The sequence below is a fragment of the Morone saxatilis genome, unplaced genomic scaffold (assembly GCF_004916995.1).
Source record: "Morone saxatilis isolate NCDOM2014 unplaced genomic scaffold, NCSU_SB_2.0 Contig24, whole genome shotgun sequence".
Taxonomy (NCBI): Eukaryota; Metazoa; Chordata; class Actinopteri; family Moronidae; genus Morone; species Morone saxatilis.
Window position 1 is genome coordinate 17,248,552 of NW_023339807.1, and position 23,828 is coordinate 17,272,379.

Sequence of the window (23,828 nt, forward strand, 5' to 3'; positions counted from 1 at the left end):
CTACATAGATTACATTTATTTATACATTTATTTATTTATATATTTATGTATTTATTTATTTATTTATTTACTCATTTGTATATTTCAGGATTTAACTTACATATTAATTAACTGCGTATTATTTATTTAATATTGACCTTAACGACATTCCATAGAACCCCCGTTTCACCGCGTTCTATTATTATTTAATTTTTTTTTCACGCTCTGACATCTTCTTACGTAAAACCGTTACGAGAATACGTAACGAACGTAACTGCGCGAGAGACACTCCAAGCGATCGGTGAAGGGTTTTGTGGGTCATGGAGGAGGAAGGTAAATAAAAGAGCAGCGCTAGTAACAGCAGCAGCTGGTTTCAGACGGTAACCGGGAGCTTTTTGACACTGCGGCACTGACGAGTTGTTGCGGGTACGGTTGTGAAATCCGACCGGAGAGGACAGACCGGAGAGGAGGGACCGGAGAGGAGGGACGGTCGGTTCGGCTACAGCGAGCTTGCTGTCGGCGGTGAGATGAACATCATGTTACCCGTCTATTCATGCCTCTCTCCGGCCACAGAGAGCAGGAATCACCCCTGGTAGCCAGCTACTAGTAGCCAACGCTGAGCTGCACTAGCGATGGTTCATATTTCTGCGTTTAATTTTGGTTTCGGCTCGTTGTTTAAATGAGCAGCATGTCGACTACATGGGAAGAGACACGTTAACGTTGAGTTTACGGAGCTAATAGTTAGCATCGTGCAAACACAAAGCTACCAGTGTTGCTGCTCATTGTTACCTGGTTTGACATGTGACAGCGGTATTAAAAACCACCGTGTGTGAGCTGGCAGTGGGTTGCTCTTATGTGTGTTATTTTTCTGTCACTGGAATAATTCTCACAATAAAAGTGAGTGTGTGTGTGTGTGTGTGTGCAGGACAACAACAACAAAAAAAAACACACCTTCTTCCTCAGGTAATGCGTCCACTAGGCTTGCTGTATGTAATGGTTAAGTGAGCGAGTAAACAGGTGTCACTGTGGCCTCTCTGTGATAGTGTGTGTATTAATATCTTTGTTTAATCCTCTTACTTTGACCCTAATCATCATACAGCAGCTGTTTGAACCAGTAGGAATAAAATATCCTTAAATCTGTGGTCTAGACAATAAGAGTGATGGGCAGTCCACCTGTGGAGTGGACTCTCTTGTGTAATGTGTTCTGCAGGGGCTTTTTAAGTGAAGATTGCTATAATAGACTAGAGTTTGAGTGGAGTAGACAGGGAATTAAATTTCTATTCCTGACAGTTCATAATGGAAATTGTAACCATTACGTATTCCTCCAGGGGGGTGAGAGAAGTTGAGTAGGCCAGCATGTACAACAGTTTGTCAGCTGTTCATCCCCGGGACTGGATGTAGGTCAGTGAGTTGGGCAACAGGGTTTCCTGATGGACCAAATATAATTATTCTGCACTTAGAGACTAAATCATCATCGTACAGATTTTTTCTTTTGTTGTTGTTTTACCTTTGGAGGATCAGGTGAGTGATCATTAGAGAAACGAGGACCAAGTAGGACCTAATATTAATATAATATTGATGCTTTGACGTAATAACAAGTCTGGATATCATTTAAAAAAAAGTATACTAGATTCAATACAATACCCAGAGTTTTGGTACTAATACCAAGATGTTAATTAATTTGTTCAGTACCTTTCTGGGGAATGTAAACCGGTTGTTCTCTGTTTTTTTTTTTTAAAGAAAATACTTCTTTTTAATTTCTCAAAGGATAAATTTTGTCTCAACAAAACTGTAAACAACTTAAATAAAATAGATGGATAGATATTTTATTTATCCCGAGGGAAATTCAAGAAAATGTTAATAAATTTGGTTTGTTTTTTCATTTAAATGAATAAATCAAATAATAAGTTAACAAGAGGATGGACTTTCCATTGCAGCTTCTTGATATTCAGCGTTATGGATATATTTTGTGGGTCCCTGTCTGTGGTTTTGGTTATAACAATATGGAAATATAGATTTAAATGTTGTCTTTCTCTCATTGTAAAGGCTGCAGTGCAGATAAAAGCTGAAATCCTTTGAAGTTATCAGACTAGCTGAGTGAAATATGCAGTGAATGCCTGTGCCTGCCGGGCCATCATATCCACATTATTAATGGTTCACCCTAAGTCAGGAAATGACACGGAAAACAGCAGATGGAGCTTGAATGTGGTTACGTGACATGAGACTATGTGCGCAGTGTGAACACCCTCAAGAATTCACCTTGCTTGGCCTGACAGCCCTTAAAGGGGTCAGAGACATTAAAACATGTTTTTAGGGGTGTTTGAGAGACTGCGTGACAATATATTTTGGTGTTTAATTTAAAAAAAAGGTCCAAAATTCAAAGTAGTGAATCACTGGATGTCTTGCATTCGACTTTTTCTGAAGATCAAAGAAAATACTTTTCATGTTCTGTCAAGGCAGTTCTACAAAACCAGGGTTACTTGGTTTTGTATAATTTGTAATGGGGGGGGACTGAACTGCTCCTCATTTGGGAATTAAACCTAAAACTGTGCAGTCTTTTAGGTTTACAGTGTTGAGTGATCCAATGCCGTTCTTCAGTGTGACTGTGAACAGCCTGGTGCCCAAAAACTATGAAATCTATTCATTTCACTTTTCAGTTCTCAGGTGGTCTGATTGGGTTTGCCTCATCCTTGTGTTGCCATGGCGATGCGGGAGTTGGTGGAGGCAGAATGCGGGGGAGCCAATCCCCTCATGAAGTTGACCAGTCACATGACCAAGGAAGGGGGGGCATGGCGGCACCGCTCAACACCTACAGTGAGTAATTTGTAAATATCCATTAGCTAAATCATTTCTTGTGTGTACATATTTTTGAGTCTTATTGTGAAATCCGTGCTTGACAACAGCTGTGACACTACTTGTTCTGTTACCTCATTTTGCCCTTTTTTTTCTTAGATTCCCCCCACTACTATAGAAATTGCAACTGAAGAAGAGGTCAGTGCTTATATTTCTTTTCGTATTCAGTATATTGTGTTTACTTGAATACTGTATAATGTTTAATAAAGGTTCCTCACTCTATAGTCCTGTGAATACTGGATGAATTCCCTTAATATAGTCTCTAAAAAGTAGAACAATCATTCAGCTTAGCAATTAGCTTTAGTGGCATGTTTTTATTTTTGCTCCAGCTGGTGAATGAGTTCCTCCAGGCGCCCCCGCGTCCCCCACACACATTTGACATGGGTCAGCTGTTAGAGGAAATGCAGCAGATTGACCAGCAGAGCTACAGACAAGCACCACAGAGAGGTAGGTTTCACTATTACATGTATTTTGCATATATACCAATTTAAGTTGTACTTGTGCTTAACTCTGCACACAAACAGTTTTTCAGCATTTTAAGCACCACATATTTCAATGTCACAGCTCCAGATGTGGCAGCGTTGGCCCTCTCTGGTGACTGGGCGGCCGAGTTCCTCTCAGGTCCCGACTCTGCCTCCGCACCAGGGCTCACCGCTCTTGGTGATGCAGCAGATGCTGATTGGACGAGAGAATTTATTGCTGAGGCTGCAGGTGAATTTATTATACTTGCTCTTTCTTGCTCTCCCCTGTTTCACTCTGGAAAACACACGTTTGCTTGATGTGCACTTCATCTTTCTGGAGTCATCATCAGTCTGTCACAGATCATCAATTTTGACTGACAGCAGTGCAAATTTGCCTTGAATAAATCCTTTTATTTTTGCATTGTGTGTCATTTTTTACAACCTGCTGTGTTTTCCTTTTTCTCTCTCTCTCTCTCTGTCTCTCTCTCTCTCTCTCTGCTCCAGATCCTGGACGCTGGGCAGAGGAGTATCTGGAGCAGTCGGAGGAGAAGTTGTGGCTGGGAGACCTCGGAGACAAGGAAAGCGAATGGTTAGAACGGGATGGGGGACATGGATAGAGAGTGTTGAATGTATGGATATGAAAAATGGCTTACATAAATGGCTGCTTTAGTCACACTGCAATAAACGTGGAGCATTGACAAGACACTTGTCGGGGGAGTAAAATAGAATAGGAACACAGGTAACAAAGGATAGCAGATTTTGAATTCTGAACCTTGATAATGTTCCTGACTTCTTATTGAGTGGATGTGTCTGAAATGTTAAACCATCTGTAGCCTTGTCTGGTCATGTTGAGCTCTGTTGATGTATAGATTAACGGGCGTACAGATGTCTAATCATCAACATAGTTCACTGACCTCAAAAGAACTCACATGTACAACAAAGCCTTTAGCCTGCATTGATTTCTACATATGAAATAGAACTGTTTCCCTTTTATCTCGTAACCCCTTATAGTATAATATTAACCTGTTTTTGTTGTTGATCTGGCAGGACAAAGGAGTACCAACCAGGAGAGGAGCTGAGGCAGACAGCCAATGAGCTCGTCTCAAAGGTTGATGACCCTAAGTTACAAAACACAGAGGTGAGCAGCGACTTCATTTGTACCTGACAGCCACTCTTTTATACCATGTGTCATTCCTTTTTACATATCTTTCACCATATCTTTTCTCTTTTTCTTTAACATTGTTGTAGAGTAGTTCATTGGGAGCATAGTACATTGGTAATGTTTTTATACTGTTTTTTTGTTTTGTTTTTCAAGGTTCTCGTCTTAGTTTGGAATAAACTTTGTTGGTTTGGAAAGAAACAGCAGTATATTAGTATAAAACTGACCAGTTAGTAATGGTTATGGTAATGGTAAATGCTGTCATTTCTTTCGTTGTGTAGTTCCTGCGATTCATTAGGCAGATTGGCGAGGGCAGTGTGACAGTGGAGAGCAGAACAGACAAACAGCTCACAGATAAAGCTCAGGCCGAGGAGGCTCAGAACTGGGCCTCCAACCTCAACCAGGTACGAGTCAATGCCCACTGAGGAGGGGATGGTTACAACATTGGGGGAGAACATTGAACATTGGTTCACTTTTGCACAGTATAGGCCATGCCTTATGACTCATTACCCCAGTATCTGATGCAGAGTAACATTTTCCAAAAATGTAACCAAAAGCAGCCCACTCCACTCCCTGTAATATGAAGCTCAAGGCTGCACAGCATTGCAGATGGAATTTGTTCAGCAAAGAGAAGCCTCTATTTCTCTTCATGTGCATTTAGTTTTTAATGTGTGCAGTCAAGCTCTGGTTATTCCCATCTTGACTCAGTTTTCCTTTTAGTTTTTGATTTTACTGGGGTTCTAAGTTATGACTTTGACTTCATTCGGTTCAGGCAGGAAATGGCTGATGCCAGGTTTTGGATTTTCCCCCTAAAATCACAATACTATGGGAGCTGATTTCTGCCAGGAAAAGAAACAAGAGATCAAAAGTTTGATGTGAAAAAAATATTCATACTCACAGTAATAATGACATAATAAATCAGATTTATGAGATAGAAAAAAAAGCCTCATCATAATATATCATCATTTTGATGTAGTAAGTCAAGATTTTGACTGTCTATGAAGTTGAATATAAAATTTTGAGATAGTAAGCCTAAATTTATTTCATAAGTTTGACTCACTATCTCATAATTTTGACTGCCGGTGCTTTTATTTTTATCATGTTTAACTTTTCATCTATTTTCTTTTTCTTATCCTGGCGGAAGCTGTCTTCCATATTGTCCTGTGCATGTGTAGCTCTTGGCCTGTTTTTGATGAATATCTGTTCATGGCTCCATTGTACTTTGCCCTCTAACTTTGACATGTTACTTTTCCCATTTTTTCGACCTGCCTTTTGTACTCTCGGCTTGCCATTCCTTCAATTAACAACCGCCATTCATCTACTTCTCCTACTTAAAAATTACTCCTACTCCGCCCACCCCTCCAAAAAAAAAAAAAAAACCTCCTCACCAACCACTCACCCCTCCTCAAAACATTGCCCCCCATTCCCACCGCCACCCCTCCTCGCCTTCCGCCATAGTTCCTGACGGAGACGGGGGGAGGGAGTCTTCCCTTGGAACCCCCAGAGAGGAATGAGAAGATTGAGAAAGTTAAGGCTAAACAAGCAGAGCAGTGGGCCAAGGTCGTCAGGAAGGTAGGGCCTCTGTGGTCTTAGCAGCGATAGAAGTTTTATTTTTAGCTTCAGGTATTACTATATTTAAGTTTTGCAACATGTGTTGTACATACAGTTTTGTCCTGCACGTAAACCAGAAGATACATGCAGCTTTAAAGTATTGTGTTGTTATTTAGTGCATTTATTATCTGATTAACAGGTCAGGAGTGTATTAAGAAGAATGTAAGAAAGGAGTAGGAGAAATTTAGCTTTTTCTATGTTGTTTCTTCTTTCATTTTTTCCTCCTCTCCATTCACTTCCCTCTATATTTTTCCTGTTTCAATATCTCCATCCTCAGCTCTGATAACAATTTTCATAGCCAGCCTGCTGACTCGAGTCAACTACTGTCATTGATCTTCACTGATATTCAGGTGTCAGTGGACTCGGCTGAAGCCTGGGTAGATGAGTTTGCCACAGCAGGACCGGATTTCCAAGAAGCTAAAGCTGCAGTGGAGGTGAGATGACAGTCAATGAGCTAAAACTGAAGTAGTAGTAGTAGTATTAATTTGGAGCAGTGGTAACGTAGTGGTTAAAGAACGTCTGTGTCCTGGAAGATCGAGGCAGGGAAACTTACCTAAACATTTAGCCACAAGGTGCCCTTGATCAAGTAACTTATTCCTGTTTGAGAAAAAATAAACCACTCTCTTTTTACTGAGTTATGCTACAAAACGCCATCAATAAAATCTCATTTGTCCCTTGGAAACGTAAAGGTCAAATACTTCTATAATACGGGATGATGTATGATGTGAGGAGACTGTGAAGTAATGATTTGTCTCTGTCATTTTGTCAGAGTGATGTGGATTTCTGGGAGAAGCTGCAGCAGGAGTGGGAGGAGATGGCTAAGAGGGATGCTGAGAGCCATCCCTGGCTGTCTGACTTCGATCAGCTACTCAGCACTTCTTATGACAAGGTAGCTGTCAACCTGCTCAGAATAGGCATCTGCTGAGGAATACTATCGCTTTGCATGTTTGAGGATTTCAGCATTTTTGCACATACGGCTCTACTTGATGTCTAAAAGTATGTGACATACAGTATGTTACTGCTCTTTGTGTACCTGATTCTGCTCCTCCTATGCATCCTCCTGTTAGAACAGTACACATAGAAATACTCAGAGCATCCTGCATGTTTTCCTTGTGTTTGTCCTAGGGGTATCAGTTTGAAGAGGACAACCCCTACTTATCCCATCCGGACCCTTTGTCAGAGGGAGTGAAGAGGATGGAGGCAGGGGACATCCCAGGTGCCGTACGGTTCTTTGAAAGTGCAGTACAGAGAGAACCAGACAACCAGCTGGTGAGACAGCCTGTGGTTTCTTTTGCATTTTTCAGTCTCCAATTCTTTGATCAACCTCTTATTAATAAATATAAAAACTGTCAAAAAAAAAGTGTCCTTGCTTGCAATTTCACTCATGTTAGTTCCCCAACACAAGGCAGTCGTAATGATGCTGTGGTGTGCGTTTCTTTTCATTAAATTGCAGGCTTGGCAATATCTGGGAACCTGTCAGGCAGAGAACGAGCAAGAATTTGCTGCCATCAGCGCCCTCCGCAGGTTGGAATAGTATAGTATAAACCGTCACTTCAGATGAAAAACATACACTGTACTTAGTAACAGTTGGGTGCAAATATACGTAGTGCATCTAAGTTTGCAGTACAGATACAGTTCCTCTGGAGGATATTTTTATATAGTCACCTGTTTTCTCTGTAGACCTTTTACATTTTATGATACTTAAGGTACTTTTTCATAATGGAATTAGTCCCGATTAACTTGTTTTGTAACTTAATAATGAGTTCAGTGGTTGTAGGGCCTCTTTTGAGTGAACAAAATGTAATCAATCATGAAAATAGATTCAATCCAGTTACCTTATTAATGAGTGTGTAGCAATCTTCCAGTTTTTGTGTCGGTAGCCACCACTTTTTCCCATTTCCACCCATCAATCAAGTCTTTGGCAATTTCTACCATTTGCTATCTCACCTAAAAAGATGTTATTCCTTCTGAATCGTTTCCTCTTCCCATTGCCTCTCTTCTTTCTTTAGATGTATAGAGCTGAAGAACGACAACCTGACTGCTCTGATGGCGTTGGCTGTCAGTTTCACCAACGAATCGCTGCACAGGCAGGCCTGTGAAACTCTTCGCGACTGGCTAAAGCACAATCCAAAATACCGTTCCGTGTGGGAGCAGAATGAGCATGAACGCCAAAAGGATGGTGCCAGAGAAAGGGACAAGGAGAGGGAGAGGTTCGGGTCACTGCTGCCAGAGTGAGTATCACACAGAATAATTTCAGGTTTAAAACTGAACATACAGATCATACATCATCTTCTGACTCTTTATCTGTTTGTTTCTTTTTGTTTTCCTGCACAGATCTTTGTTTACTGATGTCCAGTCCCTGTTCCTGCATGCAGCCAACTCTGACCCCGCCCAGGTGGACCCCCAGCTGCAGTGTGGTCTTGGAGTTCTCTTCAACCTCAGCGGGGAGTACGACAAGGCGGTGGACTGTTTCAGCGCGGCTCTCTCTGTCACACCACAGGTACATTATTGATTATTAGAATCAATCATTATTGTAGAAGCCAGAACTGAGATCCTAACGTCTGTGTTCGCACTGCATGTTTGTTTCTGAGCTCTCACTTTTTTTTCCTTCTTTTTTCCTTTGACTCCATCAGGACTACCTGCTGTGGAACAAGTTGGGTGCCACCCTCGCCAATGGAAGCCGCTCAGAGGAGGCAGTGGCCGCCTACAGGAGAGCTCTGGAACTGCAGCCCGGTTTCGTCCGCAGTCGGTACAACTTGGGAATCAGCTGTGTCAACCTAGGAGCACACAGGTGAGAGAGGACTTGTTTGGTTTGTAAAATTGACCAAAAATGTGCCAGTTTTAAGCTTTAAAATGGATGTTATTTTGGTCTGCTTACTGTTACATTGGACCGATAGAATGATTTACACTGCTTAAATAAATGTGACACAAGATGAATGTCAATGACACTACTCTGCTATGGTATGAAAGTGTGAACACATTTTTCTATGTTGTTTTTGCAATCATGATTTGCAATCATCATTTTTTTATTTATTTAATCAAGCATTTTTTTTATTGGCACACACAGCATTCAAAATAAAAACACTGTCATATTTGTCTTATGTTTGTATCAAATTGACTACCAGCAAATTATCTTTGTTCTTGTTGATTTGATTGTGCAGCGTAATAGCTTTTACTTCCACTAGATGGCAACAGCGATTTTGTAAAATACACTCCAGTTACCAATTTATTAGAGCCCTGAAATAAATTCTACTTTTATGAAGGTTATAATGTAGAAATGTTTTTCAGAGAGATTATTATCTAACTTTATGGTCCTGTTGGGGGCTGCAGTCTGTGGTGCTGTTGTTTTATATTTAATTATGCTGAGCTGTGGTGTTTCTAGTGTTTAGAAGCTCAATTTTATTACTATGTTTAATTATTTCATGTTTATATATTATATTAGTCCGACTATTATCTTATTGGGCTAAAATTAATTGGGGAAAATCTGTACTCGTATAAATGTAGTCACGGTCACTCTCGCTAGAATTGTTGCTCATCCTGTTCTGCATTCTGTCTCCTCATCCTCAGAGAGGCCGTGGAGCACTTCCTCGAAGCTCTTTCTCTACAACGCCAGGCCGCCGTGGACGGCGCGAGAGCTGTGAGGGGGCCTGGAGTTGCCGCAGCCACCATGATGTCTGACAACATCTGGTCCACCCTGCGCATGGCCCTCAGCATGATGGGAGAGAGCTCGCTGTACGCCGCTGCTGACCGTCGGGACTTGGACACGTTGCTGGCTCACTTCTGCCAGAGAGAGGTCGACGGTGGGACTGAATGAGGACTAGCGGGGGGGAGGGTGCTTATTGAGTGTGAGTGTGTTTCGCTGGGAGGTAAATGTCTGGGTGACTGAATGAAGCGGAGAGAATCAGAGGGGGTAACGGTTACGGAAAAAATGGAAGAGGAAGACACTGTGAATTATCCACCATCCTAGAGACATCTTCTTGTGGTTCTGTGCGTTTAAATGACTTTTAGCAAATATTGCAGTATTAGTCTCTACCTGGAAGACACAGCCAGCAGTGATACAGTCTTGTCACTGTAGTCTACATGTGTTGACAGTCCTCACATTTCCTCCCGCTCTGTTGATCTGGAGAACTGGATTTGATTAAATGTCACTTTTGATTTTAAATTTGTTCTCAATGAAGAAACGTGAACGATGATGAATCCATTCTGTGGTCAGTAAACCAGCGATGTGGACAGTTTGTTTGTCAGGACACTCAATGCTCTCAGTGTTTCTTAGGTTGAACTGTATTCTCACTACAGTTATGTAGATTAAAGGTACAAATGTTGCTGTAATACTGAAAAGAGTACTGCTTTTTATCAGAACGATTAGGTCGGTCCGGAGTACAAACACTATTCATCAGAAGAGCTACAGCAGTTTGTTTCTTTTCCTTTTTTTGTTATGCTTTATTTAATTTTTCAGTAATCAATTATCAGCCAGGATGATGAACTGACAACCAGCGGGACTGTTACTGTTATGATAAGGTGTGTGTGTAGTATGAGTGTGTGTGTGTAGTATGAGTGAGTGTGTGTGTGTGTGTATTTGGTTGGGTGGGGGGTATTAATCGTGCATCGGATGATAAGATCATATAATTGTAATATCATTGAGAATGATTTCCCTCTCTTTCTCTTTTTTCATATTGCTCTTGTACAACTATTTGCTTCATTGTAAAATAATGCTATATGCCATATTGTGTATTGTAACATAATTGTTGCACTATAATTGTTTTCAGGCTAGTTAAATCCTGACTGCAATGTTTAATATAATATTCAGCAATAAAGCTTTGATTCCATCTGTTGGTGACTTTTTTCTGAATCATTGAACAACATGGCTTTGCTCCAGTGACATAAAAAGTATGGAGAGCTTAAAAGATTTATTCAACAAATCTGATAACAAATAACAGATGGCAGTATGAATTTCAAAGTTGTAAACTCTTGCACTGTGAATGTAAATCAAAATGATTTTGTGTCATGAATAATGACGATAATCTCAGAAAATAGACTTGCAGCCTTTTGAGCTGTAAACTGAATTATAATTATATGACAATAATGTGATGAAACCCGTCAATGTTATTACCAAATTGATGAAAATCTGCATTTTGTGGGTTAAAAATGTCTCAACACGTTGTTTTAAATCACCTTTATGTTTTAAGGCAAATGCTGACATAGAGTTGACTGTTTGGGGCGACTCTACGTCTCAACATTTATAAATAAAAACAGTGTTAATGCCCTCTAAACAGAGGAGGGCAGCCCGCCTCCCCCAGCCTCCACTTTGGGAGTAATTCATATAATTTATTTTTTGCCTCACCCTCCTGTTCCAAGTGTGCAAGAAAACCTACAGTGACCAAGTGACAAAAAAAATTAACAATAAAAACAAAAGACCCTATCTAGAGTCAGCATTGGGTTTATCTGTTCTCTAGAAAGAAACATTGTGGTTCAACATAGTGGCATCTGGAGGACTGTAGATAAAAACAGCTCATCCTAAGTTAATGAAAACAATTCTTATTTTCAAGTTATTATGTACTAATGAAAACATACCTTTGAATATTATATTCCGCTTCTGCCACAAAAATCCTTCTTAATGTCACACACATTTAATTAAAAATAAAGCCAAAGTATTTTCTTTAAAATAAAGATAATCAACCTATAATTAATTATTTTAGTTATTATGTCACTTCATTTATGGAGCCTGTGTGCTATCAGGTCAGTAAAATTTTGTCTAAAATATGTTTTAAATTTAACTTTTTTCCTATTATATATAATAGTGCAACATTATACAATGTTGTAGTTTCTGTTTTTCAAATTACCACCATACCATAGCTTTACCACTTTTACCATAGTTTTTTAATATATGTATTTATTTATTTCACCTAAATGCTGCTGTGACAAGGGAATTTCCCCTTTGTGGGATTAATAAAGTAATACAAATACAAATACAAATTATTCTACCTTCTGTTGCTGCTGTGTGGATTGGATTCAATTTAAGTGATCACAAAAACAGTAAATTTAGGAAATACAAAACTGAATTGTGAGATGAAATATGACAGACACATAGATAAATAAATACATTTACAAAAAGTAAAACTTATATATAATTTATTTCATAAGTTTAGTAGAATGATTAATTATTAAGATTTTAATTTCTTTCTACTTTTACTTTATGAATGCATCCGTTTTATGCAAATGTAATTAATCAATTTATATAAGCTTTTGAACGTGTATGGTGATTATAACTGAACAGTGCAGTAGGTGTGGGACACTCCAGCCTCCATACATCTGTTAAAAAGTCAAAATTGCGTTAATTTTCACAAATAAAGTAAAAATTCATGATGTATTTTTGTGTTTTGTTCTCCCTAATGTCCCCTAAAACTGTCCCTTTATTAAATCTGACATTGTCTTCAGGCAGTTTGATCGAGGAGGGGCATATTTCGGCATTGCCCCAAACGTTAACATTTAATTTTTCTCCACACACACTCGCGATAAACAAAGCTCGCATTTATTTCAACTTTCAAATGTGTTATCAGCAGCGACGCCACGCCCTGTTCTAGAACGCCGCGCTCTGGGCCAATCAGCGCCGAGTAAATGCAGAGGCCGCGGACGCTGATTGGTTCATTCAAAAATAACATGCGCGCAGCCCCGCCATTTAAATGTTTTAAAAGTCGTGTGCTTCCCCTTGTTTATTGAAAGTGTGGAGTGAGTGAAAAGAGTGAGCTGCACGCCTTAGCGACTGTCTTCGTCTTGTTTGAGGTAAGAGAGAGAATATATTTAAAACTACACACCTCAGTTTGACGCTAAAATAGTCTGAACTCCAGATCAGACTCACTACGATCTATGGTTACTATCACAACGTGAAATCACATGATTTTATGAATGAAATGTGGGAAACTTCAAGCTAACTGACCTTAGCTGAGCTAGCTTGTTGTATTTGCCAACCAGTTTTTAATTTTAAAGCTCAACTCTTAATGTGCAGGTTGTTTTTAATCCTTACATAGACTAATGCAAGTATGTAAACACTTAAAAACGTTATGTATTAATGTAACTTAAAAGGTTAAATTAATTTTAGGGCTACTTTTTGTATCATAATATACAGACACTAGTTTAAATAATCACAAAAAAAGCCACAAATGTGTCTCCAGTGTTTTGTTTTAACTTGTATTTGTGTTACTGTTCACCACTAAGTAATAGTAACTCAACATCTATAGTATTTTATCTGTATTCTTTACTAATGTTTCATATTTAAATGGTTTTTTGTTACCATATTTGTTCTATATGTTTTGTGTTGCTTTTTTTATTATGTTGCTCTGGTAGAAAACTGTATTCTGTCTTTATTCCCCTGTGAGCCAGTTCACATTAAATAAGCGTCATGGGATCCAGTGAGAGCAAGATGGTTGTGTCTGCACCAATAAAACCAGAGCCGGCCATTAAAAACAGTCGAGTCGGTCACCTGGTAGATCCACGCTCTCCTTCAACAGGAATTGATCGTACACCCATTCAGGTAGGTTTCCTGGTTGACTTATTACCAGACATGCAGTGTGTGGCAGGAGGAGGTTTAAACCATGCCATATTTTTTTTTTTTTTTTTTTCTAGGTTGGTGGCCTTGTGCCTAAATCTGTTGCTGAGGTGAAAAGTGAGTGTCCACTGGCATTCACTGATCCCCGCTCACCTAGTGTCGGTGTTTCCCGTACCCCAGTCAGAGAAGCCATGAGAGGTAATAATTTGATAAAGAATAACTTTCAGCTTTGCCTTTTCTCACCTGCAAAATACCCTGTAACATGATGTTCTTCAATTTTATCCTACAGTGACAGTTGGGGTCTTTGCTCGCCGCCTGGGCATGATTTTTCACAATGAGACTGAAGGCAAAGCCCCTGAGGTCCCTCAGAAACGCTTCAGTGATGCCCTGGAGGAGGAGGTCTTTAAGAGAGAAGAGCTGGCTTCCACTGAGCCCCTCCTGACTCCTCAGCCCATGCGCAACTTTGGCTCCCTGGCTGAGCACGCTAACCTTCTGGCCACCCCTGTGCTGCCCCCTCTCCGAAACGCAGGTAACTCAAGCCCCTTTGTGCTTCTTGAGGAGCCCCAAGTGGAGGTGGAGATAGAAACTGAGGCAGACATTAGCCTGGAGGAGGCAGAGGAGGCAAAAGAGTCTCCCCTTCACAAGAGGCTGAGCATGAGCCTGATAACCTGCCACGAGGGAGCAACCTCAGCCCAGATATTTGCTGAGGTGCACCGTGACAGTACTTCATCCCCAGCGCCCAGTGTGGAAGTGGAGCCAATCGGGGATGGTGTGGATCATTCTTATGCTGTTCCTTCTATCACGGTTGAACCTGAGACCCCTACTGAGCTTTCCCTACCTACTGATACAGATGCTTACCTAACTCAGGTGTCTCCTGCACAGTCAGAGAAAGCGGAGCAAATTCCATCTTCTGAGGAAACAAAAGAGCTCGTTAAAGACTCTTCTGCTCTTGCTCCATCAAAGCCACCCACTGTCCCCAGCCCGGCACAGCCACAGCTCTCCACCGGCATCCGCTGCCCCACCTTTGACCCAAAGAGCCCCAGTCAGGTGGTGTTTAAGCCGCAGTGGTTGGGAAAAGGTTTTGGCGCCACTGGGCCACGAGCTAGAGGAGTACAGGTGCGCGGTGGAAAAGGAGGCTCCTCTCCTCTTGCCGTCCGTGTGGCTGTGAAGAACGTGACCAAGGAGAACAAAGGACAGTCTGGAAAACGGAAGCAGAAAGGTGTGTAGAAAGCTTGTGGCTTCTCGTTGTCTATGGTAACGAGATGTTGCTTGACGTTTCTTTTCTCTTCAAGGTACTGAAGGCCGCTCCCCGCTGCAGATCCTTAAGGAGGCCAACTCGCCCAGGGACCAACGTCCTCAGGTACCATATACAAGCACTTGGCGCTAGTGATGCCTGTTCTTCTTATTCACTGAATCTTGATGAGTAATTTTGTTGTTCACAACCAACTGCTGAGGCTGACGTGTCCTCCCCACTTTCCAGATGAAGCTGAAGGTGTCCACCCCAGACAAGCAGAGGCTTGTTGGACAGATGGATCGCAGAGTGCTAGCAGTGTCTTTGGATAAGGAGAATAGATGATTCACTGCAGCGACGTGTACAGAATCCTGCCACTTTTTAAATCTCAAAGCATTTATGTGCATATCTTTCTTAAAATGATTTTTGTCCTGTGAATATTGCTTTACTCCCACTTTGTGCATTTTTCTATCTGTTTTGTCTTGTAAATATAAATAAAAATTATTTGCATACATACTTCAGCTTTAAACTATTTTGATTTATACTGGTTTTGCTATAGTTTATTTTATATTTTTTTTCTTTTTTTTTTTATGAAACATTTTTTATAACTTGATTTTCTCCAACACTTAAATTGTAAAATGTCTAGTGTTTATTTCTGTACAAACAGAATAAAAGCTCAACACTAACCATTCGTTAATGTCATGCAACTGCCATTTGAATTGCACCATTCCTGGTTTTAGCAATCTTGTTTATACAATCTTCCCCATTTTAAATTAACTGTGTACTGAAGTTTATCTAATGAACACTAGAGGGAGCCTGTTTAAAAAAAACCAAAAAAAACATTTACATTTAAAGTTTATCCATAGACACCACGTGGGTATGCTTTTATCCAAACATTTAAATAAATTTAACTTGTAAACCCTCACACTTAAAAATAGTGCTTCAAACAGGTGTGCCATAATTTATGCCTCACTCTGTATCCTGTGGGATTTAATTATGGACATGTAAACAAAATTATAACATAAGTCAGCATGTCACAAAATAACACTAAAGACCTGTGTAATGCAGAATCCCATGTTTATTAGACAGTCCTTAAGAAAGGTAGTATTGCTTTATTTTGCACAGTGTGTATCCAGTGTTGGAAAAGAGGCAGTCCAAATTCTACTCAGAACTTAGAGATATATATTTTTTTTCTGTATGTACACAAACTGTCCTTCAAGTTTATCTTGTACAATGCAGAGGAAAAGGTAAGCAGTCATATACAGATTCAGATGTATTGCTCATATGCACACAATAGACGTTATCATCCATATAACACTCATACAAAAGTCCTCCTGTCCTGAGACAAATGGGTCATCTTTTTTTTTTTTTTTTGTAAGTGCTTAGTGAACCATTTTATTATCCCATCTGTCAGTTCAACAGTTTACCCAAAGCACTTTTCAGGTCTAGCTACCGGCAGGGGGGTTAGGCCAAATAATGAGACCCCAAATCCGGGTAAATATAGTCCATCAATCACATACAAAACAATTCAAACACTAATGTAGACATCTGCAAACTATAACTCAATTTTAATTAAAGTTAGAAAATGAAAAGAAAGTAAATGTAAGCATCTAGGGAATCTACCAAAAACTAAGAACAAACAACAGTCTGAAACAAAAAATGCAAATGCTCCGATTATTCATATGACATAACTTATGCTTTGATATAAAACACAGCATATTAGTATAGCTAGTGTGAACCTACACAGGCTGTAACTTGACACATATTCAATTCTATCTCATCCAGTGTGCTACCATTTCCATTTTGGCAACTGTTCTCGTTGGGTGATCTCTGAATTGCTGCAATAAATGTGCATATGTTATCGATTTGAACCGCAATATAACAAACTATTAAGAGGAATGATGTTTTCTGAGGCCCCCCAACCCCTTGTCCCACCCCAAATTCCCCCATAATGTGAGAAGAAAGGTGAGAGCGCGATGTGACAGAGAGAGGAGAAAATCTTCACATTACAACCCTTCTCCAACATTAGATAGGACTTGGCACAATTAAAATACCCTCTTCTCACCCTATGCAGCTGCTCGTCCCTCATCCCTCCCTCAAACTCCAATTTCTTTGTTTTATCTTCTTCACTTTCTCCCAGGCAGGTGTTAACTGCTCTCTTTCTGCTTGCTGGTGAGGAACAACCTCAGTTCCATATCTTGAGGAAGCTGTCCCAGGATCCTGTGCAACATGCCATGCCGTCTGAGGACACCCCGATACAGCTCACTCTGTTGTCGTGACCAGCCAGCACTCCTGGACCACGTCACAGAAGAAATACATGATGTGAGCTGAGAAAAGTACCACTAAAAAATAATGCCATTAATATTACTCAGATGCAGGACACTCCATCCCATAACGGGTGTTAAACGCTGGAGGTTTTAGATGCTAAATTCACTTTGTCGTCTCTATTTTCCACCTGTACTCACCCACTCTCTCAGATTTAAGTGCGTCCCAGATGTTGACGTTGAAGTCGTCATATCCAGCCAGTAACAGGCGTCCAGACAGGGAGGGGGCCAAGGAGGTCACCCCGCACATGATGCCAGAGTCCTGGTAGGTGATGAGCTCCTGGTCGGCTCGCAGGTCGTACAGCTTGCAGGTGGCGTCGTCCGACCCTGTTATCACTGCGTTACCATTGGGGAAGAACTGGGAGAAAGAGAAGTGTTTAGAAACTCTGCCTCATTTGAGCACTAAAAGTCAGAGCTCTGATACCGAAGTGATCCTCACCCCAATTGCATTGATGTCACTCTCATGGCCTCCAAAGGTCTGTCTGCATTCGGCCTCCCTGATGTCCCACAGCTTGGCTGTGAAGTCACACGCCCCTGAGATGAAAAACTTGAAGTCTGGGGACACGGCCAGGGACATGCAGTCTCCCTGGTGTCCGGCAAAGATGGTCTTTTGGGTCCCTGTCTCAATGTCCCATAGTACGCTGGAAGGACAAGGACCAAAGGCAAGTTTTAACTACAGAGAGGGAAATTTCAACATAGTTTTTAATTCAGTTAATCATACTATATTCTCACCAAGTGCAGTCTCCAGAGCTGGTGATGATCTCAGTGTCACTGAGGAAACGACAGCAGGACAGGTAACCTGGGCAACCAAAGAAATACCTTATGAGGAACCTCAAACACAGTGTAAGTGTAATCAAAGGATTCCCAACTCAATCAAGTCCAACTTAAGAACACCGGTGGCTTCAAGAAATTTAATTTCCAAGCAGTGTTGTCCTACCTGTGTGTGCCGCCAGCTCACGCATGACCTTGACGTTCCCGTCCTTGCCCTTGAGGTTGTAGATGGAGCACATGTTGTCCAGACCACCACAAGCCACTAGGTTCCCCGAAGGTGCATAGGCACAAGTCATCACCCACGATGACTTGAGAGGAATGGCATTCACCTGTAGACACACAGAAGATGAGGTGAGTTTCTTGTCTTCAACCACTAAAATCAAATGGACTTCAATCACTGAAAAACTTAAAGGATTTTCTGAACCAGCTTCTTAGTATAAGAGACGGGGTCCAACATGAACACACTATTTTCTGCCAGAAACATTTTGGTTATATAACACTGGAGATTTCTGTTTTTCTTTTTTTCACTGTGTGGGCGGGACTCAGTCAGAAAAAGGTAACGTCACGTACTTCCGTGCAGAAATCAGGATTTAGAAACATTTGAATCTGATGACAGTTGATGGGTCATTTGGTCACATTTTGTCAATCAAAAAACCACACGGTCCTCAAGAAGCAGATTACTATTAATAACTATTAATAATACTCAATGAAATTTTGATTGTTGCTTACTTAGTAATTAGTATTTCATATTTTAGAGAAATTCTTAAGATTAAACCAAGTTTTCAGGGCATTTAAGAAGTGAGGTTGCATGTGTAGTTTGTGTGTTTGAGGATGGATGCACACTGCAAAAGTTTGGCCTCAATTAGTGCTCAATTCCATCTGGAAAAGCAGATTTATGGCTTTGTATGGTGTACATTTGCCCTCAGCTACCATTACTGTAATTATGATGAATCTCTCCTTTGCTCTTTCCTACCTTGTTGGTTGTAATGCTGTCCCACACTATGAGTTTTCCATCTTGTGAGGCACTGACACACAGCCTGGTGGTGTAAGAATTATACTGATTAAAAATGTGAGACAGAGAAAGGATTGCTGCTGCTGTGTTAGCTGCAAAATGAACATCAGGTACAAGCCATGTTTCTATTAATTCATCCAGTTAAAAGTAAACTACTTCCCAAATCTAATTTACCAGTCAGAATTCCCTCTTGCCGTTATTGGCTCTCCTTGCACCAATTCTGAGCTAAATTGAATAGAAACCTATCACATCTTGGCTCTAAAATAAAACAGCAGGTGCTCTTTCAATTTGTGTAAAATAAGCTGTGTACTTACTTAGTATCAGTGCCCCAGTGCATAGCGTAGATCTTGGCAAGGTGACCCCTTAGTGTTTTCCTGGTCTTCAACTGGACACGACCCACCACGGTGATCCCGGCTGCTGCCTCTTGCAGTGTGGTGTCCTGCACCGCCTTACGAGCTGCCTGGGGAGCAAACACAAACACAAGTAGTTATGTTACCGCCAGTATTGATCCAGGATGTGGTTATGAAAAATATACAGGTATTTCTTGGGGAAGAAGATGTAAGATATGTCTTTAGGTCATAGTAAAAAGCAAGCTCATAATGTCAATGATAACTACTGCAGACAGCCACACTGAGTTAATTAGAGATGGTAGAGATGGGCCTACTGACAGTGATCTGGTCTTTGAGACTGTCCGCCTCCTTTCGCAATTGCTCCATTTCACCCATGGTGATGGTTGTTAGGCACTGTCACCAATGGAGACGAGGAAAGATGGCAGGAAAGCTGATAATCCTGAAATGAAGAAGAATAAGAAAAAACAAAAACAGAATTTAGTTATCAAGACACAATTGAGTCATAATTCCTGTACACATTCCCTGTACAGATACTTCCTCCTGGAATTTTACCTGCACTTACCTGAATTTTTTTTTAATCCACCCAGTCTCCAAGTAAGTGCTATTTTGCAAGTCAAACTGGCCCTCGTCTACTTTGCAAAGTTTCATAAACACGCAGGAGCTCACACAAAAAACCCACAGAGCACACGTACACAGGCATTGCGCACGCACACATAAACACACATTGACTGTATGAATATTCAAGCATGACATTAAAAGTATTTGTTAAGATGTGACACTTCTTGAGAGTACACATCCTCACCCTAAATGTACACACAAACCAGTATGTCCTGTAATAATGTCATCAGTGTATCAGCTCTCAGCCAGTCACCTCTCACTTCCCAACAAATTCACAACAATGACAGGTGGTTTGTGCCATTTAAAACTCCAGTAAGCTCTCACCTAATGTTGATGGCTATTGAATTTGGTAATGTTGTGATTAAATGAGCGATGTTTAGCAGTAACCCAATCACCTAATGGACAAACTCACACAGTGTGACAAATGTAATCAAGGCACAAGTGAAAAGGCAGAGTCACGATCTCGAGCTGATGTTACAGTGTAGTTCAAAGACACACGACACATGACACTAACTTCATAATACAGCAGCACAATGTAACCAACCTCAACAACAACACCCTCCTCCGTCTACTGTACGCGTGCAGATATTACGACTTTTCTTCCTTGTGAAGAACCAATTGTCATGTTGCTATTTCCTTTATCTTACCTTGAGAACTGATAGGAAGGAATACTTGCGTTGATTTTATCGTATGTGTGCCTGCAGCAATCTCTCTCTCTCTCTCTCTCTTTCTGTATTTGAATGAGTGTGTCCCTGTCAAAACACATGACCAAGTGGATTTGCCTCTAATTTGTTTGAAGTGAAAAGGAGAGGAAGGGAGTGAAGAAGGGAGTGACTCTGTAAAAGAAAGAGATTTGCTTTAATTGTTTATCACTGGGCTCTCTCCTTTATCTATAATGCTTAAAGTGAATGGAAGATGGTCTGAAATGTGTTCAAATGAAATTAGAGTGCTGATTTATGGCCTTTATAATAATGCGTTGCTTCAAACACCTCAGTGGCAACAGTATGGGTGTCCTGCATTAAACTGCTGATGACTGCATTGCTCCTGAAGTTGGTAACAGGGGATTTTAGGCCTTTGTTCCAGATGGGAAATTGCTTTGATAATGAGTGTTGTAATGAATGCTTGAGTGTTTTAGTCACGCTATTACCCTTTTGCCATTCTGTTCCTGGGACCCTGCCATTGTTTCATGTGATTAAATGACTGCTAGGGGTTGCTGGATGGTGAAGTGCATTAACACAGCCAGAGAGAAGAGGGGGCAGAGGGAGGGAGGGAGGGGAGGCGGACGGCGGGGCGACGGAAGGGAGGGGGTTGGAGGGGGAGGGAGGGTAATGAGGCGAGTGCAGGAGAGTGAGTTTTAATCCTACTGGTCTGAGATTTTTCAAGGGAAAGCCTTTTGAATCAAATCTGCTCTCATCCGATTACTGACCTGCTCCTTTGCATCTGGATAGAGATGGAGAGAGGGATCGAGGGGAGGGTGGGGGGGTAGTGGGATGAGAATGAGGGAGGGGGCAGATGGAAGAGGTGGAACAGGATGGATAGAGTTGTGAGAATGGTAGCCTGTGAAAAGGTGAAGTGTTTTCAGTGGGACTGGGCCTGTGAACTTGAGTCTGACCGGTGACTGTCTGCAGTTTGGATCTGTACCTCAGCTCAGAGCTCCTAACCACATACAACAAGTCTTACATTTGTTGTCCAACTTGCAAAAATGTGACCTTATAATATGGCTCTTGATTATTTGATTACAATGACTATATACCTATTGTGTTGTAGCTCCTTATAAACACTAAACTAACATACTGCGTCTGTGCTAGAGTTGACGATACATAACGTGAAATGAAATACATTAGTGTAACCGTTTAGTATCTCTGAATATATCAGGCTGTTGTGGGCAATGTTGTAAATCAATAACCAGGACTGATTAATGGTAATATTGAATTTTTATGTGATTCCTGCATTCAGTGTGATCATGTATCTTTTTTTGTTTAGGTATTAAGCCACCGGATTAGCCAAAAACAGACATACCTATCTTGTTATTTTACCTTATCATCACTTCCTCAGTAGAGATTCCTCTAGTATCACATATATATTAATATAAAATTACATATACCCTAATGGAGGACTCTGTCCATATGGCACAAACGTATTCTAAAGTAGCATGCCCTTTTTTTCTCTTCTTAAACGTGTAGACAGTAATTTCAAACTAAAATATGACCACTTTGAATCTAAATTTGACACCATACGTGATACATCCCCATAAACAACTTAACATAGTCTTATCATGCAGATTATGTATGACAGTATTAAAAATCTGACAACAAAAGGAAATTTTCTTTTTTCAGATTTCCAATCCACATGATAAAACCAGCTTTGTATCCATTGTAAATCCCTCTGTTGTGTGTGCTATAAACACAAGATAAAAGACTAGCTGCATACGTGTGTCAATTAATTTTCAATGCCATCCCCATATTTGATATCAAATTTGTTTTACATACGTCCTACAAACTGTAAGATCACAAGTACACAATATTGTAATTGTGCTGCATTTAAAAAATCAGTAACTTTTTAATTTAGAAATAAATAAATAATTCCTTTAAACTTCAGGATTTTGCCAAATAATGGTTGATAAATATCTTTTCAGCTCTGAACCCAATTTTTATCTGACCCTTTGAATCTGATCCATCATCTGAGCAGCAGGGCACAATTTCACAACTACCAAGAACAAAATATGTAAGCAGCAACATATGACCATCCACTCACCAATTAGGAGACTCCTCTCAAGGTGTTTGGGCAGATCTTTAATCAGTCTTCCTCCAGCGGTCTCCCTCTGGTCGTTGTCATAAGTTCAGCCCGCCTGTTGCCACACTTTCTCCCGCTCATTCACTTTTGGTGTCACACACAGTGGGATATTCCTCCGTCACTCACTCTCTCCACTGCTCCTATGAGGAACAGATGAGGATTGGAGGGATGAAGGGAGATCAGTGATGAGGGGATAAACCCTGGGATGGACAGAAAGAGGGGTGGAGGTGGGGGTGGGAGTGGTGTGCGGTGGGGGTAAACGAGACAGAAAGGGCGAGGAGACAGAGGGGGAGACCAAACAAGGTGCAGAGCTTGGTTATGGGGTCACAAGACATGAGCTGGGGTGAATCCGAATCAAAAACTAAGAGATGGAAACCATGGAGGGGAGGGGAAAGAAGATAAATAGAGGACTTGGGAACATGGCTTTTTATGGTGCTGAGATAGTCTTTAGAAGATCTATGACTGGCAGGAGGGCTTGTGTTTTGTAAACCCGAGGTGAAGCTAATATTAGAAAGTTTATGGGCAGAATGGCAGAGCAGAGATCCGACAGGGTACAGTGGTGATGTAGAGAACAACTTCAGGATCCAGGAGAGGTTTTTCTGGTTCATTCTTATATGCAAACAGTCCCACCAGGCGTGAACATGTACTTACAGTATACAGGGCACGTATACTATTACTGTCTATTGCTCTCCAGTCTCTGTCCTTTTTCTTCTGAGTGTCAAAAAAAACCCATTTCATCTCTTTTTCTTTCCTCATTGTTGACCTAATGTCACACCAAATGGTCTCGGTGTTTGGCCTAAATACTCCTATGGAACGAAGTTAGTTCGTCTTTTCATTTCCGCTGTTATCTGTTAGAGAGCGTGCCCCTTACTGCTGCTGCATATTACCTAACAAAATAAATCACCTGTATTGGTTATGAAACAGCACAGCTTGCACTGAACTATCATGAGATAGCACTTTCAGGCCAAAGAGTCCAGTGACCACATTTCAACCCAAAAGGCCCTTTGAATCGGCTGCTGGTGGTCCCCTTTTCTTTGCTAAGTTGCCTTTCATGGAATCCCAGCTGCTTTATCAAAGGTGGTGCCCGTTGGTTTCTCCTTAAAGTTTTCATGTTGATCTTTTG

General features: G+C 40.8%; 3 protein-coding genes across 5 annotated transcripts; 2 read left to right on the plus strand and 1 right to left on the minus strand.

Annotated features, from left to right (window-relative positions):
• The first annotated feature begins 254 nt into the window (after positions 1-254).
• Positions 255-10,889, plus strand: pex5 (peroxisomal biogenesis factor 5). 2 transcript variants are annotated; one of them, XM_035672596.1, is made up of 16 exons: positions 255-501; positions 2,637-2,793; positions 2,932-2,970; positions 3,162-3,279; positions 3,397-3,543; positions 3,798-3,882; positions 4,341-4,431; positions 4,734-4,856; positions 6,414-6,497; positions 6,833-6,952; positions 7,189-7,332; positions 7,517-7,587; positions 8,073-8,294; positions 8,398-8,563; positions 8,697-8,854; positions 9,631-10,889. In XM_035672596.1, the coding sequence occupies exons 2-16, from the start codon at positions 2,680-2,682 to the stop codon at positions 9,875-9,877; spliced, it is 1,929 nt and encodes a 642-aa protein (XP_035528489.1). In that variant the 5' UTR covers positions 255-501; positions 2,637-2,679; the 3' UTR covers positions 9,878-10,889. The 2 variants fall into 2 exon arrangements, with proteins under 2 accessions (XP_035528489.1, XP_035528490.1); XM_035672597.1 differs by lacking the exon at positions 4,734-4,856.
• Positions 10,890-12,765: 1,876 nt separating this feature from the next.
• Positions 12,766-15,353, plus strand: cdca3 (cell division cycle associated 3). Of its 2 annotated transcripts, none has more exons than XM_035672649.1 (6): positions 12,766-12,843; positions 13,441-13,591; positions 13,684-13,804; positions 13,896-14,825; positions 14,899-14,966; positions 15,087-15,353. In XM_035672649.1, exons 2-6 carry the CDS (start codon positions 13,460-13,462, stop codon positions 15,180-15,182), a joined length of 1,347 nt encoding a protein of 448 aa, XP_035528542.1. In that variant the 5' UTR covers positions 12,766-12,843; positions 13,441-13,459; the 3' UTR covers positions 15,183-15,353. The 2 variants fall into 2 exon arrangements, with proteins under 2 accessions (XP_035528542.1, XP_035528544.1); XM_035672651.1 differs by having other exon boundaries at positions 12,778-12,843; positions 13,437-13,591.
• Positions 15,354-16,790: 1,437 nt separating this feature from the next.
• On the minus strand, positions 16,791-19,734 carry gnb3a (guanine nucleotide binding protein (G protein), beta polypeptide 3a). The gene is made up of 8 exons (XM_035672671.1): positions 19,613-19,734; positions 19,259-19,404; positions 18,906-18,969; positions 18,099-18,261; positions 17,894-17,960; positions 17,601-17,802; positions 17,303-17,519; positions 16,791-17,129 (listed from the first exon to the last, which is right to left on the minus strand). The coding sequence occupies exons 1-8, from the start codon at positions 19,667-19,669 to the stop codon at positions 17,023-17,025; spliced, it is 1,023 nt and encodes a 340-aa protein (XP_035528564.1). The 5' UTR covers positions 19,670-19,734; the 3' UTR covers positions 16,791-17,022.
• Positions 19,735-23,828: the final 4,094 nt, after the last annotated feature.